The sequence below is a fragment of the Asparagus officinalis genome, chromosome 8 (genome assembly GCF_001876935.1).
Source record: "Asparagus officinalis chromosome 8, Aspof.V1, whole genome shotgun sequence".
Taxonomy (NCBI): domain Eukaryota; kingdom Viridiplantae; phylum Streptophyta; class Magnoliopsida; order Asparagales; family Asparagaceae; genus Asparagus; species Asparagus officinalis.
Genome location: NC_033801.1, coordinates 11,884,011 through 11,902,261, shown reverse-complemented (window position 1 = coordinate 11,902,261; position 18,251 = coordinate 11,884,011). Strand labels below are relative to the sequence as shown.

At 34.0% G+C, this 18,251-nt stretch overlaps 1 protein-coding gene across 3 annotated transcripts; it reads right to left on the bottom strand.

The window, feature by feature from the left end:
- LOC109851402 (protein CASC3-like) lies at positions 830 to 14,888 on the bottom strand. 3 transcript variants are annotated; one of them, XM_020421516.1, is made up of 13 exons: positions 14,196 to 14,888; positions 13,073 to 13,175; positions 10,701 to 10,999; positions 9,825 to 10,597; positions 9,393 to 9,501; positions 8,773 to 8,895; positions 5,544 to 5,616; positions 2,543 to 2,598; positions 2,375 to 2,420; positions 2,193 to 2,264; positions 2,001 to 2,109; positions 1,023 to 1,105; positions 830 to 910 (listed from the first exon to the last, which is right to left on the bottom strand). In XM_020421516.1, the coding sequence occupies exons 1-8, from the start codon at positions 14,648 to 14,650 to the stop codon at positions 2,587 to 2,589; spliced, it is 1,947 nt and encodes a 648-aa protein (XP_020277105.1). In that variant the 5' UTR covers positions 14,651 to 14,888; the 3' UTR covers positions 830 to 910; positions 1,023 to 1,105; positions 2,001 to 2,109; positions 2,193 to 2,264; positions 2,375 to 2,420; positions 2,543 to 2,586. The 3 variants fall into 3 exon arrangements, with proteins under 3 accessions (XP_020277105.1, XP_020277103.1, XP_020277104.1); XM_020421514.1 differs by lacking the exon at positions 5,544 to 5,616 and having other exon boundaries at positions 14,196 to 14,886; XM_020421515.1 differs by lacking the exons at positions 1,023 to 1,105; positions 5,544 to 5,616 and having other exon boundaries at positions 14,196 to 14,886.

Below are 18,251 nucleotides of genomic sequence, written 5' to 3'. Positions count from 1 at the left end.
TATATGTATTTGGATATTTCAAATACGGATTTGGATATTTTACTACAAAACCATATCTGTAACCATATTCTACCGCTTATAAATTTAAGTAATCATATCTGTATCCGAACGAATACAGATACAGATATTTCTTTAAATACGAATACGATTTACCAACCCTACCCTGCCCCCTTCCTTTTTTTTGGGAATAAACAATATTAGGGCTAGGCTATTTATCGCCAAAATAACAATGAACATAGGAAACACTAAAAGATGCAGCTCGTGCGTGCACTTATCACTTTTCTTCTTGCAGATTTTGTTTACCTAGATATAGATCCCTAGATATAGGTCCCAGGAACTATAAACCTGTGCCTGCTAAACAATGTCAAGTTCTAAAGAAACTTTGAAGTTTTTAATGCCAAATAAAGGACTCGGACGTTCACGTACTAAAAATTATCAACTTTCTTGCAGTCATATTCCATAGATACCGCATTCGCTGCATCAATTCTGGTTAGTTTTATATCATGTACTTTTTACTAAATAGTTTTTTCTCATAGAAATCACCTTAAGGATAGGGTAATTCTATAGGACCCGCATTCAAAATTTTAATTTACAACAGATGGCCCAACGCATTGCCGTTATGTTCATAGATAGCATTATACACATTATTCATGCAAGTTCGACCAATAAAACATAGGCAGCAGAATTTAAAGTCCGTACACAGATACATTGAGAGGGAGAATTGCAGTGGAAAAATAGGGAAGAGAACAAACAGGGACTCTTGCATTCCAATCAACGATACACAAAATGTCATGGAAGGCCAACGACCAATATGAGGGGGGGGGGGGTGAAAGGAATCCACCATATCAACTTCCCTCAATAGAAGCGCATTTACAGATCAATCTCAAGCTTTCTCCACAGCTAAAAACACCTGAACCAAAGCAAATAGATATGCCAATTAAATAGATATGCAGACAAGCTCTTCCACAAAATTGATATCAGGAAAGGAAAAAATCTTGAAAAAACAGAAAAAGGAAACCCACCAAAACTCAGACTACAGAACGCCACCCGCCCCAGCCATGATATGGTCTTCTTACTATGACTGCACAGACCAGGCATTGTATGCCTTCGAGAAATTTCAATAACAGTTATTAACAACCTTAATCAGTTTAAAACTACTTGTCCTAAAAACTCGAATCTCAAGAAACAGAAGTCAACAGATCAACCTCTCGTGACGTTAGAATACTAGAAAATGACAAGACCCACACATTATTAACCGCACCATAAGATGGAAGTGATAATAAGATTACTAAAAAGTGTGAGCATAGGGCAAGGGGTAACTTTTACAAAATACCACATAAAAGAGTTAGGGATTCTCTCAAAAATATACCAAAAAAACTATTTTTATTAGAGAAAAATACCATTAACTAGCATGACTTACAGAGTTAATGTAAATTGCACGTGATATGTGTATGACATATTTCAGACACTTTTGTCCTTCATGCAATTTACTCTCTCACCCTCACTCTTCTTGAATATTTGGGGCATCATAGACTATTTAACAACACCATTAACACTGTTGGGGTAATTTCTGATATAAGGTGATAGTTTTATACAGATTTGAAAGTTGGTGGTGTCCTTTTTTTTCCAAATAGCTATGTAGGGTAATTCAAACCAAGAGGGTTTATGGTCAAGCCTACTACATAAGCTTTCACTACCATGGCGAGTTTCCTTCTCCTTGTGTTCAGAGTAAATAGCATACAAAATAAACTCTAAACTCTCTCATAAAACTAACATCAAGAAAATTATTAAGAAAATTGCTCATGTATATCAAATAATTAAGACCAACAAACCTATGGAACACAAAAACTTTCACAGCCTAAGAAAAAACTAAAATAAAATAAAAATATCTAGCATGATAAAATGAAAGCAGACACCTAAACATCACTAAGTACCAACTGAAAGAAGAGTGGATATAACACAAAAATGCATAGGATCTCAGCCAAATAAGAGATATGTACCTAACATATCTTGGGACAGCCAGCGGCCCAAAATGCTCCAAATCAAAAGCTGAAGATCACAGAGGGCTTAGGAACGGGCTTGTAGGAATGCACATATACATCCAGCTTACTGATTATAATTCCACAAAAAATAAATAAATAAAAATCTAACATCTCAAAGATATCAAAAGAAGAATGTAGGAAAGCACTAACCTCAAGCTGCTTATTCAAATACACTCTCATCTTACATATGTACTTCACTGCCCAAAGTTCATTTCAGAATATCTGATACAATTTATAATTATAAAAAAACATTAGCTAGCAAGCAAGTACAAGAAACAAACAATAGAAATCAACAGAGCATGAAGTAAGATGTCAAGAAAAAGGTGACTTGCCTGCGAGGCTTGTTCTGACGATGCTCAAATACATCATTTACTATCTCTGCAAGAATGACGAGGAACTTCTTAGATTAGAATAAATTGAAATAGACACAAGCGCATGTGAATAGAAAATGAGTGATGAACTGATCTCTAAAATGCAGATGATATATAAGCATTGTTTACCAGGCCTTTGTTGAGGCATTAAAGCATTAGCGGGCTTGGGTGCACTAGTGTCTTTGCTGCAAAAACGACATAGAAGGGAACAGGTATGAATTGCATATCCATTCACAAGTGGGAAACAAAGGATAATAATGCATAGAACACGATCTATGACTATAAGAAGTACTATCATTGTTTTCTATCTCGTCTTCTATCATCATAAGATCAAAGCAAATCAGCATTAGTAAAGTTATCTGTAGTCATATCCTTGAAGACCTCTTCAGAGAAAAAAAGAACTTTGTTTTAGAGCTACGTTTTCAATAAATTTCATGCACTAGTAAGTTCAAATTCCATCTGGATGTAATGATAAAATAATGAAGGAGATATAGAATTAAATCTCATTGAACATCGATATGGTGAAATCATTTGATCCTAAAATATATCAAATAAATCCATATTTCATTATACATGCTGGGAAAAGATAATTGCACCATATAACCATTGCAATTCAATGTTTTGCTCTAATTAGTTGGGATATGCACTAATAACTATATTTGCCAGTCTTTTTAATAAAAGTAATATGCATAATCAGAAAGAAATTTCAAATTTTATAATATCCTCATCCAAGTTTTTTTCTTTACTTCACCAGCTTAACTGTTATCTCTTAACCCTTCAACATAAATGAAAATACCAGTGTTAAACAGGGGCCCCCACGCTGCAACATATGTACATACGCATAGAAATATAGCAGGTCTGCCACCTTGTCCTCAATAAGAGCATTGTAAAATTTTAATATGCACCTGTTTTCTTCACATTGAAGAGATTTGATTGGCAAGTTACAGTGTTTATGTGATTAACTACAATAGTTGACTGTTAGATTCTAGAAGGGGTTGCCAGCAAAAGTATACTTTCCCATTAAGTAACATACTTTTCCATTGAGTAACATATTCATTGAAACTGTTTTATATATGGATTAAGATATAGATAAACTACAAATACCCTTTAGATCCATACTGGTAAAAGATGAAGGCACGTATTGTGGTGAGGTATTGTTCATGTGGACATTAGCTAAAGCCCAAGATGTCCCGAGTAAGTCTGTTAGATATTTTTAATCTTGTTTTCGTTTGTAGTTTATGTAAGGGCAAGAATTATATTATCTTAATTCTTGATGAATATTTGAATTTTCTAAATTTTAGTCTTTGTTGCACCTTCCTCTCTTCTTCTTAGACTTCTTTCTTGATCTCCTGTTCCACTCTCTATCTCCAGTATTGGTCAATGGTCACCCATCTTCCTCTTTCCCAGGCTCCTAGATTCACATCAAAACCAGTAACTATAAACCAAATCCTAACTAGTCATCAGTAAAATAAAAACAGAAGTTATAAAATAGTTTCAGTCACTCAACTATGACATAGAAAACACAGCTAATTTAACCCTTCAAAATCTTATATAGTTATACTGATAATTTTGTCTTGGACCCCATTATAAACCATACTCTGATCTACTTTGTTTAAAACTATATCAACAATATCTCCCTCCACCTTGTTTCTAGCGGCGCACTCCTGAAAGCCTTCACATCCAACCACCTCTTAATTTTGTTTAATCTATTTGCTTGAGCCTTTGACCCACACTATACAACCATAAAAACAGTATCTTCTTATTTCCTACTGCCAATTCCAAGCTTTTCCAATTTATTGACGTATCAAATATTGTCATGTAGCCCCAAGGCATTCATTACATCTACCAGAATGACAGGTGCAGTTCTCTGTTCCACTCAACAAATTGAAAAATATTGCGCTAGTCCTTTTTTTTAACCCTGGGAAACAACATCAGATGCATTGTGAAATGGCAAGGCTATTAGTTTATATTAGGCTTAAGTTCTTCATAATAGCAACCATGAAATAACTAACAGCAAGCACCTGCTCTTGGGTAGTTAACTGGCACATTAATAACAAGTGCAAAGAGCTACATTCACTCCCATGAATAACTGATAACGCAGTTTCTCTGACAATACAGGCAAAGACCTTTGGCCAGTTCTTCGCAGAGGCAATGAGCATTGCATAATTGCATTGCTAAGGTTAATTCCTCAATGTGCTAGATTATCAACCTGTGTGATATCCTCAAGAAAATGTTATCCACATAATGCATCATTTGTTCTTCTAACAAAAGAACTTTACCAAATAAAAAAGTGACATAGGCATAGTTCCCAGAAACATTTAATAGGGCATAGTCTCCAAAGTGATATAAGAGTGGGGGCTTGTGTCCCACTCCTATCTCTTGGCTGGTGTGACGCTAAGGCTAGAACATATATGTCCTTGCAATCAGATCTCAACAAGTGTTCCATTGGGGACAAATCCAAATCCAGTTTGATCCGGTTTCAGATATCAGAGCACGCTACCTGATTTCAGTTAGATTTCAATTCAAATGTCTATACCAACACAAATTACAAAAATGGTTTAGTAAGCACAACAATATTTTTTGTCATGTCAGATACAAACAGTTCCTATTGTCCCTACTTGGTTTGGTTTATTATTGTTCCTAGAGAAGTAGAATTTTGACAGCTTTCCGAAATGAAGGAAACTTTCTTATTTGGTAAAGTTCTTCTACCTTCACATATCACAATATTTTCAGATATATCAAGAAGCTTTCAAATCTATGAGAGAATGGAGAAGGGGAGAGATGTAACAGCCTAAAAAAAAAAGCAATCATATTGTTCCTATGTCGGTGATTTCACCGCCTTACCTATGTCGGTGAAAATTTTACACCGCCTCTCATCAGTATAAAAAGAGGTTGAAAAGGAAAAAATACTCCCAAGAAAAAAAATAGAGGAAAAGAAAAGAGAAAAAGAAGAAGAAGAAGAAGAGGAAGAAGATTAGGGGAAAGGAAGAAGAGAGGAATTTCACCTACAATCCAAGCTCATCCAAAGGTATAAATCATTCTCCTTGATGATTTCTTTGGTTTTAAGGAATTAATGCCTGATTTTTTAAGGAATTGAACAAACAAGATAGTAATAATAGAGAACACTTACATGACCGCCGGTGTCGGGGAGGGCTCGTCTTCGGGTAATCGCTCCGACAGCAAAGCTTGAGCAGCCGCGCCAACTTGGCGCCACAGAGAGAGAGAGAGAGAGAGAGAGAGAGAGAGAGAGAGAGAGAGAGAGGAGAAGAAAGAAACTGGAAAAAAATTGATGAGAAGAAAAGTAACGGGGAAGAAGAAGAGAAGGAGAGAGAAAAAGAGAATAAGAGAATAAAATAGCAAAATTATCTTGGGACCCCTGAAATATTTTTAGTTTGTATATGGGTCCAAGAGGAATAAAAATATCTTTAGGACCCCAAATTCACAAATGAACCTATCAGAGAAATTTAAGATCATATATGGACAGGATAACTTCGTATAGACCCCTGTTATTTGCTTTGTTTACAAATACGTCCAATTTGAAGATTAAGAGATCACTTTTAGGGTGGATTAATTACCCATAACCCCCTGCCTCATCATAAGTTAGAAATAAATCCATATCTACCCTATTTATGGATTTTAAATTGTTAGGGATTATATTTGAAATTATTAACTCTAGAATATGAATTGATTAACTTATAATATGTATTATAGTGAACTAATAATAGTCTTATTATTCTATATTATAGGTTCAGATTTGATATCTGGAAAGTAATGTTTTGAGGAAGCTGTACTCTGTGGAGGTGAGTTCATTTCTCACTAGTATTTTATAATATAAAATTGCATGAGTATTATAATTGATTTATCTTGTGATCAAAAATAAATAATATATCATTTTTATGTATATAAACTTAAAGGTGAATTGATTTACTTTTGTTGTGGCCTAACCCGTAATACGATGTTGATTTCGTATAAGATATGAAAAAAATCAATTTGATTACTTTTGTTGTGGCCTAACCCGTAATACGATGTTGATTTCGTATAAGATATGAAAAAAATCAATTTGATTTTATATGAACTATGAAAAGTGAATTTGGTTCTCATGCGATTTCAAATAATTATGGGAATTGCTTTATTTGAAAGCTTTTGAAGAAAATAAATATTTTGAATGTGCTTCGACAATTTAATTGATTCAAAGAATTTCTGTGACTTAGTATCTGATAAAAATAAAAACAAAAAGTGAAATCCGTGAACTGTTTTAACTGGGACGGAGAGTTTCACCCTCGTACACTTCATTTGAAAGTATTTGTAAATTCTGATAAGCACGGTATTTCTGATTTGACTAGTGATTCTCGGTATTTTTAAACCCTCAAAAGTCCACTATGAAGTGATTCTGCCTGCCATATGATGAATGCACCTTTATTTGGCCCCTCTGTATTGGCCCTTCTAAAATTTATTCTGGCCCCTCTGTTTTGGTTAGTAACCTATGGCAACATTAGGTGCATTTGATTCCCGAAAATTATCTGTTATCTGATGCGTTTTACGCATTCCCATGCTACTGGGCTATAATTCGTAGTCTTAGTGTGACATATGAGATGATTCTTGTGTTTCATGAATTACTAGCCGGAAATGTGAAGCTAAGTACTATACGGGGCTAAGTGCTATACCGTGTGGACGCGATGAGAGCCACCTCTAGAGCCTGTAGAAGCCACCTCTAGAGTTCACATCGCCTGACAGTAATAGATTTGTGATTTTGAGATTTGAGCGTGAATTCGAAGAATACGATTCATCGAGATTTAAGATTTTGACAATTGACTGCGAAATTAAGAAAATAATAGTCCTCTGGTTTTGTACCCAATTTAGTAATTTCTTTTCTTTCTTAATGTTTACCTTGATTTAAAAAGGGTTTGATTTTAGGAAATATCTCAGTTGCACATAAGAAATAAAATATAATTGTTGCATTCTTTCTTGAAAACGACAATATTATGATATTTGGATCGTATTTGGCTATTTTGAATTTTTGATGCAAAACTTATAATTCGTTATTCTGGAAATTATTCTTATTATTAGTTTGTTAGTTATCTAGGAACTCTAGTGGGAAATGTTCTCACCGAGCTCTAGCTCACCCCGTCGTTTTTTATTTTTTTTTCAGATTCGGTGTAGCTTCATACTATCCAAGCTTTTGGTTGTGACGTTTTGCTGAGAGGCGTTATAGGAAATGCCTCCTTTTTGAATGTTACATACAATGAAGAATGTGCTTTATTTTGTGAAATGCTTATGACGGTGAGCTTGTGAGTTGTAAGTACCGATTATATACATATATATAGTTGCTCTGAACTTCTATCATCAGCAGGTTTATGAACATCGTCGATAAACTATGTGGTATGAAGTGTCAGGCTTGACTCGTGCATAAGACTTGTCTCGTGCACGGGTCGCTACTGTCACATACCCCGTATTTATGAATTTCCACTGCGGTTTGGGGGCGTTACAAGAGATGAGAAAAGCTAGTATGTTAAGAGGAATGAAACACATATGAGGTCAGTAACCCACTTAAATTACAAACACCTTTAGTCTATAGCAACCCTAAGTATGAAAGAAAGTTTAAAAGGGCAGTTTACCTAAAATATCCACGAGACATAGCAGAGGCAAAATAACTACTATTTGTCCTTTTTACCCTTTATTTTCTCTAACCTATCAGGTTTCCTCAAGACTATTTGTTAACCGTACACAGGCTTACCGTATTCATGCTGCTGCAGATTTATCTCTTCTACAATCACACGAGGTCCTTTGATAATCTATTTTAAACTTGCAAAAATTTTCTACTTTGAATATTTGCAACAGGAGTTTCTAAAGCTGATCCCGAGGCCATTCTTTTCATTAAAATGCACGCTTACTACTTAACTAGTCATTGAGATAATTAGTTCATGTCCAAGTCACCCAGACCTTTTTCCCATTATGAATCACAGCATCATATGAACCCTACAGGATAAATCTTATATTACTAAAAGTCAATGCTATCTAAGTTCTTCCCAATAAGAAACACGTTTTGCTCAACCACCACAAATAAACAATATAAGCAGCAGTAGCACATAGCAGACAATAACTTCCTATAAATCCAATACTTGAAATCTGCCATAGGAGTACATGCCACCCGCAAGAACCAAGAAATTACCTCGAAACTCGGACTAGAAGGTATAACATAAAATCTTCATCACTTAATAATAAACAATTAAACATAATTATAAGAACACAACCACTAATAAAGTAACTTTGGAGAACACAACCACTAATAAAGTAACAAGAGGTGTGACATTATAATGTATTGAGATGCAACAGAAAAAAAAATGATGATTACCACTTACCTAGAACCAATTGCATTTGCAGAAGATGCCTGCCCTGAAGGAAGGGGGTAGTAACTTCCATCAAGAGCAATGCAGGGATAAGATGCTCCTAAAGCTCCAGCAGCACCTGCCAATACCGGGACCCTACATAACACAAAGTCCACGTTCAGGCTTCATTGTTACACGGTGACAAAAAGGAGAGAAAAATAAATCTTATCATAACCAGACAGCAATATACGCTCACACCTTATTCACAAAACTTACAAGTCTAGGTCTGGTACATCACAAGAATAAAGAAATCACATAACGAAATACTTTATCCTTCTAAATAGCACTATGAGATATAGACTATGTTCTCAAAATAGCAAAATTGCGCAATAAGCCATCAAACAGTGCAGTGCATGAGTGCAGTGCATGCACCGTTGTATCAAGATATAGGATACCAGCTTCAAGAAAAAACAAGCAATGTGCTTAAACTTCAGAGGAAAAAAAACCATGCACAGTTATGATCAATCTAGCAGAGAAAAACAAATTTCATGTTAGGCTTAGCGTCTTGCACTCAACAATACCCCACAAAAAGAGAAATTAGCCACAAGCAAATTATCAGGTATAGCACGAAAAGCAATCACTGGCTTACATACCAAGTCATTTCAGAATTCCCAAAACCAAGTTGTGGTTGGGCCATATATCCTGGAAGTGCCATACCAACAGTAGGAATCCCATTATGATGCTGACCCGCAAATTGCATAACTGCAAATGAGTTAAAATCATATAATTAGAATGGAAGCCATGAATACATTATTTAGTAAAACTTCTAAGTTATAATTATCAAAGAAAGAGGCAAAGTATGAAAGATATTTTCAATCAACTGCAATTTACAATTATGATAATTTTTCATAACATGGACTGCACACGTGAAATTAGCTGGCTCTTCCTGGGAAAAAAACTTGCAGAAAATAAATACCAAGTTAATGAAAGATTCAAAAGTATCCATTCGCTAGTTTAATAATTTTGGGTATATCATTTAACTCTAAATATGACTCCACAGGATGTAGAAATGAACAGGAATAAACCTGGCAATAGTGCTGGAGTCCCAGGAAAGTTCTGATCACTTTGGCTAAGACCTGTAGCCCCAGATGTGCCAATAACCTGAGCTCCATTGTACAGAAAAGAACCCTTTTCAGCTCTATAGGTACCAGGTTTTCCTTTTGGAATCAATTGCGTCTTAGAATTATTCAAGCCTGGAGGTGAACATGTCTCTCCAACTTCAGATGAATTCATAGTTAAAGCATGAGGAGGTGAAGCTTGATTTCTGCTGGCAGGAACTATACGCTGTGAAGAACCACGCACAGCAGGTTGAAATTGACTTTGTGGCTTTTGTTGAGTAATTGGGGCCTGGATTTGTTGAGGAACTCTAGAGACTTGGCTAACTGGAGCAGTCGATTTATATGACTGTGAAGTAATGCTTAGACTTCTGCCTTGAACCCTGGATTGAGAAGAGAGAGTCGTATTTGCAGATGTTAAAGTAGATCCTGAGGAATGCATTTGTGCACTGACCAAGGCTTTTTCTCTCAACATTGAACCAGATTGCAATGATAGATAATTATTCTCCATATTCATAGGAGATGAAATTATATTGCTTGCTTTTCCAATTTGGGCGTCCATTTTTTCAGTAACGGACATGCCCTGCTTGGATGAGCTAGAGGGGTAGAATGGGGGAGAAGCATAGTTTAAATTTGAGGCAAAATCCTTCTTTGGAAGAGCTGCATCATGTTGCATGTTTGAAGTTTGTGACAATGGTCTACTAGCACCAGTACTTGATTGTGACTCTTGAGATCTTGCAGGCCTGCAGTAGAAATGAAACCTTAAATTAAAAAAAATGATAAAATTCTCAGCATTCAAGTAAGAGAGGGATAAATCTGAAGCAAGGAGCACAGGAGATGACTTACTGCACACGACGGGATACAGAACCTTCATTGTTCCTAGAAATAGCTTCATAACGTCTTGGTCCCCTTCCTCTCACAGACTTCTGAGGACGGTTTTGGTTGTTGCTGTCACGATCTTGGTTGTTACTGTCACGGTTTTGATTTTTACTGTCACGGTTTTGGCTGTTACGGTCATGGGTTTGGTTGTTAATTTCATCATAATAAGCCCGAGGCCTATTATTTCCTTTAACAAAACCACGACCAGCACCCTGGTTATTCCCACCACCACGACCTCTGAAACGACCTCTGGAATTTCGCCTGCCCTGGACAAATTAGAAAAGTATTCAATTGGTAGGAAAGATAGAACTGAAAGAAACAGTATGAAAGTGTTACTGTCAGGGACGACGTCAACAACAAGAAAAACAATAAGAATATACACAAGAATTATAGCCGTGCTCGCACGGTTTGATTTGGTTTCTATGAAAATTAAATTGTACCGAATATTTTTCTTTGGACGATTGCTCCTCCTTCACAATTAGATAACTTAAGCTGGAGTTTTTTTTTTTTTTTTTACTTGTAAGGGGTTGTGTTTGGTTTATCAAAAAAAAAAGCTTGAAACATATTTCATAACTTGAAACCCATTTCGGAGGTTTTAGGGCTAAAACGGTTATCATGAAAAACTGGCGCGGCGGAGATATTCAAGACCTCTTTCACATAAATTATCAACTATCAAACATAGGAAATATAAACCTCTTTGGTCTTGAGATTTCCAAATGTGATGTGGCAAGCATATAAACCAATTCTCATTTGTAGTTCAATTTATTGTTCCACTCATAGAATAACAAATCCAGATTTTCTTTATATATGATGTCTCTATAAAAAGTAAAATACAGGTAAATTTCACTAAACCCCAATAAGTTTGGATGTTTAACACTACACTCCTAATTCCTTTGAAACTATCACTAGAAACCCCCAAAAATCTTTGGTAGAAAGTTTCTAATTAAGATTGCCAGTTAATGTGTGGTCAAAGGACCAAAATACCCCAATAAAATTTGGAAGAAAACACCTAATAAGTTTTTAGTTTTATCACTTAACTCCCAGTAACTTTAGGTAGAGAATCCCTAATAACGATTTTTTTTTATTTTCAGGTTTTATATGATTTTCAGATTTTTTTAGGAGGTTATTTCTAGTTGTCAAATTTTGAAAGGGGCTGTTAGTAATTTTCAGTTTTTTGCAATGAGCTATTTGTAATATTCTAATTCTTGGGGTAGTTGCTTGTGTTTTTTTAATTTTTTAGATCTTTTTGCCTTTTTTATATTTTCATAGGCATTTTTGTGATTTTAGATTTTTTAGGAGATTGTTTATAATTTTTATATTTTTTAAGAGATTTATTTATTGTTTTTGGAGTTTTCAAGGGGTTGTCTATAATTTGTAGAAATTGAAGCTGGTGGTTAGTAATTTATAGAATTTTAGAGTTTTTTTTGTCATTTTTAGAATTGAAAGGGATTTTTATAATTTCCAGACTTTTCAAGGGGTCATTTGTAGTTTCATATTTTTCAGAGAGCTATCTATAATTTTCTATTTCTAGGAGTTGTTTGTAATTTTATGGGTTTAATGTGGAAATAGGAATTATTCGAGAGGTACATATCGACCTTGACGAATAATGTTTGGCAGTGTCTGTAAAAAATCGAAATGTTTTGGTGAAAACTATCTTTAAAAATGATGCATTATGTGATTTTTTTTTAATATCTTTTGTTAGAAGAACTTATTAGATTTTTTAAAAATGATGCATTATGTGACTTTTTTTAAATATCTTTTGTTACAAGAACTTATTAGATTTTTAAAAAATGATGCATTAAGAAAATATAATAAGTTCTCTTCTAATTATCACTAGAAAGATAAATGTTTAGTGAAAATTATCTTAAAAAAAAATCAAGAAGAGCCCTATGACAATTTTTTAAAATATAAGGCTAATAATAAACCACTAATCTTTTCCTTTTATATAGAGAGAAGAGAATTAAAAATATGATTATTAGATTTTCTTTAATTACGGATAATTAAGAAAATTAAAAATATAATTAGTAGCTTTTTTTAACTTACTAAAACTATGGCTATAATCAAAAATTTCTAATTATAGATAGATCTAATTTGATGAGAATTCTAATTATGAATAGATTTAATTTGGTGAGAATTCTATTTATGGATAGAAAGTAAACCCATCATATAAGAATTCTAATTTAACACTAAAATAACATATGACACATGGCATTATTTTGTGCGCTTATGTGACGTTATTTTGTGCCTTTAGAAGTTTCACCAATTTCTCATTATATATAAGTGAGGGATAAAAGCAGATGATATGAAGTAGCAAGAGAAAAGATGAGTTACTAGCTCACCCGATCATACTGAGCATCTTGCAATTTCATCTCTTCAAACCTATCATGTACCCAAGCACGGTTATCTTTAGTTTCCCATAGCCTCCGCCCACCAGGCATGCGCCTGAGACAGATGAAAGACGAAAAAATAACCATCAGAAATTTAGAATCTGTATTAAACTTATGGTATATTTATGCCTGTTTGTAAGCCAATTCAATCTCCGAGCAAAAGTTTTTACAATAATTAACAGACATGAGTCATAAACCAACAAGTTAAAAAAAAACAGTATTATTTGTGAACCTTCTTAAAACCTAGAGAATACCTATAAAAGTAATTGAAACATACTTAATGTTGTAAGGTTTTTCGAACACATAATGAAGAAAGGGCCTTGCAAATCAAAGGTGATGTTGTATACGAGCAGCATACTAACAAAACTATAGATTTTCTATGATATGAAAGAAAAGACAGTAGCAAAACCATTATTAACTAAGAAATATGTTAAACAACATATGTATATCTTCAAGAAATTTGGATCTTCTCCACTATCAAAAAACGTAGTGGAGACTACTACTTTTATCACAACCGACTTCTTTAGTGTGTGATTATGATTTTTCTTTTAGTGTAAAATAGGAATGACTGCAATTCATGGGGGTATGATGACTACTACATTTAGAATGAATCACAACCACTCACTAGACAAATCAATGATTCAACAGCTGTGGTAGAAGTAGTGGTCACTCTACTACCTTTTGGTAGTGGAAAGGATCCAAATCCATCTTCAAGCTACATGTTAAAAAATGTTTGTGTGACATACAACAGATAATAACGATATGTTTGCATTCATGAGCATCAAGGCATTGCCACAAAGAAAAAGACAATGAAGCATCAAGGCATAATTTACTGCAATAATTTCACATGTGGTATATATTGTTTCAGTACGCACGAATATTTAAAAATATTGCAGTTCTCCTGTGCTATTTCAGATTGGTTTAAAAAGAGGAACTTTCTTTCGCCACATGAATGCTACAAAAATGACATCAGTCCAATGTTCAGCAATGCCCATACACCAAACTGTTAAAAAAAAGCTATCTTATTTAACACTATTACCAAAGAGATCAAGAAACAAAAGCCTTAGTCAATCACCTGTTTTGTCCCCGTCCCCGTCCCCGCCCTTTTTCTTGGAACCTGTCGTCGTGCATGTAAAACGCCCCGGCGGTCGGCACCGCATACGGCTCGTTCTCCTTCTTTCCCTTTTCTTCTCCTTCTTTTTCTTGCCCGTCCTCCTCTTCCTTTCTTCTAGAACCTTCTAGATCCTTCTCAACTTCTTCTTCCGCCACAATCTCGTCCGCTTCCTCAATCTCCTCCTCATACTCTTCGTCATAATCCTCCTGCTCCTCCTCATCCTCGTACCCCGGTGCCGCTCCCTGATCGTCAGATTCCCCATCAGATCCGATCTCCGCCGTCCGACCTCTCCTACCACCGCCGTCCTCCTCTTCGTCATCGCTCGCCTCCCTCCGCCTCATCGCCGACAGCGCGATCGCGTCCTCGGGGTCGCTCTCGTACTCATCTGCCTCCACTTCCTTCCCCTCGACCACCATGGCCGTGATTCCACAATTCCTGACCCTAATTGAAGAATCTAGGGTTTTGATGGGTTAGGGTTTTGGTTGATTCGATACTTGGAGAGAGAGATTGGGATCAAGATCAAAGCGATGCGATTGGCGAGAAAAAGGAAAAAGAGGAATATCGTCTTCTCTGCGGCGGCGGATGAAGGAATCTATCTCACCTCGTTTCCGAAGCGGTTGGTGAGTTTTGGGCGAATGAAGGAATATCCTCAACTTCAGCCTTGTTTTATGAGCCTGATGGATTTTGACTACGATGTGACTATGAATCGTTCATTGTATGGGAGCCTTACACGTCAGCAAAATAATGTAGATGGGGTCGATGTTGGGAGAGGTGGAATGAAGGTGGGTTTCGTCTTTCGATGTGGGATTTGGTCGCGGGCGTAAGGTTTCGCAAATCTAACGATTTGGCGTTCGACTGCACGTGGATTATTGGAGATTTTGTTTTTGAGGTAAATTTTTCTAGATATGAACTTAATATGAAATATACATAGACTTTAATATATCTAAATGTTTTTCATAAAAAATTATGTCAAGGCCCCGAAACTAAAAAAATCATGTGCCCAACTCTCCCTATTATTTTTTGTGTATTGGCCCCAAATACAATAAGTTTTTGTGATTCGGCTCTTATTTACACTGCCTAAGAAAAAATTCAAAAAAATTGTGTCAATGCCCCAAAATCAATATCATCATATGCTGCAGCCCCTGCACTTTTTTGCATGCGGTTCAACCCTAAAAAGTATCAGATTATGTATCGCAGCCCTCTTTTAGCAATTATTACCCGCCAACTAAGCATAAAGAGAGAATAAAAAACACAAAATCCCAAAATGTTCTTATCTACTCTATTCTTTCATGTTAGGTCTATTTTAGAGTTCATGTTAGGTCTAATTTCATGTTAGGTCTCTTTAGAGTTCATATTAGGTCTAATTCGGTTTCATGTTAGGTCTAATTTAATTTTTTTTAAGTCTAATTAAAATCATGTTATGTCTAATTCAACTTGTTATAAGTCTAACTAAATTCATGTTAAGTCTAATTTAACTTGGTTTAAGTCTAATTTCTTATTAAATCCAATTTAATTCATATTAAGTCTAATTTAATTCCTTTTAAGTCTAATTTAAATCATGTTATGTCTAATTCAACTTGATCCAAGTCTAATTGAATTGGACTTAACATGAAATTAGACTTAAAAAGGTTAAATTAGACTTAACATGATTTAAATTAGACTTAAAAAAGTTGAATTAGACTTAACATGATTTAAATTAGATTTTAAAAGAATTTACCATGATTGAAATTAGACTTAACATGATTTAAATTAGACTTGAAAGGGTATATAAGTCTAATTTCATGTTAAGTCCAATTAAATTAGACTTAGAATAAGTTGAATTAGACATAACATGATTAAATTAAACTTAATATAAATTAAATTAGGTTTAACATGAAATTAGACTTAAAACAAGTTGAATTAGACTTAACATGATTTAAATTAGACTTAAAACAAGTTGAATTAGACTTAACATGATTTAAATTAGACTTAAAACAAGTTGAATTAGACTTAACATGATTTAAATTAGACTTAAAACAAGTTGAATTAGACTTAACATGATTTAAATTAGACTTAAAAGGAATTAAATTAGACATAATATAAAATAAATTAGACCTAACATGCACTCTAAATAGACCTAACATGAAACGAATTAGACCTAACATGAACACAAATAGACCTAACATGAAATGAATTAGACCTAACATGAACTCTAAATAGACCTAACATGAAACTGAATTAGACCTAACAGGTTAGGACTCTAAATTAGACCTAACATGGAATTTAACATATGATTGAAATTATACTTAACATGATTTAAATTAGACTTAAAAGGGTATATAAGTTTAGTTTCATGTTAAGTCCAATTAAATTAGACTTTAAAAATGTTGAATTAGACTTAAAAGGAATTTAACATGATTTAAAGGCTTAAAAGGGTATATAAGTCTAATTTCGTGTTAAATCCAATTAAATTACACCTAGAACAAGTTGAACTAGACATAAAATAATTTATATTAGACTTAAAAGGAATTAAATTAAACTTAATATGAATTAAATTGGATTTAATATAAAATTGGACTTAAAACAAGTTGAAGTAGACTTAACATGAATTAAATTAGACTTAAAACAAGTTGAATTGGACATAACATGATTTAAATTAGACTTAAAAGGAATTAAATTAGACCTAATATGAAACCGAATTAGACCTAACATGAACTCTAAATAGATCTAACATGTTAGGTCTAATTTCATGTTAGGTCTATTTAGAGTTCATGTTAGGGCTAATTCAGTTTCATGTTACGTCTACTTAGAGTTCATGTTAGGTCTATTTCGTTTCATGTTAGGTCTATTTAGAGTTCATGTTAGGTCTAATTTAATTCATTTTAAGTCTAATTTAAAATCATGTTGTGTCTAATTCAACTTTTTTTAAGTCTAATTTAATTCATGTTAAGTCTAATTCAACTTGTTTTAAGTCTAATTTCATGTTAAATCCAATCTAATTCATATTAAGTCTAATTTAATTCATTTTAAGTCTAATTTAAATCATATTATGTCTAATTCAACTTGTTCTAAGTCTAATTGAATTGGACTTAACATAAAATTAGACTTTAAAAAAGTTGAATTAGGCTTAACATAATTCAAATTAGACTTAAAAGGAATTTAACATGATTAAAATTAGACTTACATGATTTAAATTAGACTTAAAATGGTATATAAGTTAAATTTCATGTTAAGTTCAATTAAATTAGACTTATAACAATTTGAATTAGACATAACATAATCTAAATTAGAATTAAAAGGAATTAAATTAGACTTAATATAAATTAAATTGGATTTTAACATAAAATTAGGCTTAAAACAAGTTGAATTAGGTTTAACATGAATTAAATTAGACTTAAAACAAGTTAAATTAGACATAACATGATTTAAATTAAACTTAAAATGAATTAAATTAGACCTAACATGAAACCAAATTAAACCTAACGTGAACTCTAAATAGACCTAACAAAAACTGAATTAGACCTAACATGAACTCTAAATAGACCTAACATGAAATTAGATCTAACATATACTTTAAATAGACCTAACATGAAAGAATAGAGTAGATAAGGGTATTTTGGATTTTTATACTTTTTATCCTCTCTCTATGCTTAGTTGGCGGGTAATAATTGCTAAAAGAATGTTATAGCACATGATGTGATACTTTTTGGGGCTAAACCACATGAGAACAAAGTGAAGGGGCTGAAGCACATGATGATACTGCTTTTGGGGCCTTGACACAATTTTCCCAAAAAATTTTAAAAAAAATTCTTCTTCTCTGCCTATCTTTTTTCTCATGGTGACCGTAACTGCTTCTCCCTCCTCTCATCCTCTTCTCCTGCTCTCCCCTACGTAACCTTCCTCCTCTCACCGTCTTACTCCTCTTCCCCTTCAACCCCGCTATCTTCCTCTCCCGCCTCCTCATTCACCACCACTGACCTCTAATGCACCTTTCGACCCCATCATATCTCTCTCTCATCTCCCTCTCTTGCTAACATG

What these genes read in the sequence shown, in the direction of transcription:
- LOC109851402 (XM_020421514.1), bottom strand. Translation starts at nt 14,650, where the DNA reads ATGGTGGTCGAGGGGAAGGAAGTGGAGGCAGATGAGTACGAGAGCGAC. An exon ending in GACTCCAGCACTATTGCCAG is followed by an intron (nt 9,502 to 9,824) that starts GTTTATTCCTGT and finishes ACTCATTTGCAG; the next exon opens with TTATGCAATTTGCGGGTCAG. An exon ending in AATGCCTCAACAAAGGCCTG is followed by an intron (nt 2,421 to 2,542) that starts GTAAACAATGCT and finishes TCATTCTTGCAG; the next exon opens with AGATAGTAAATGATGTATTT.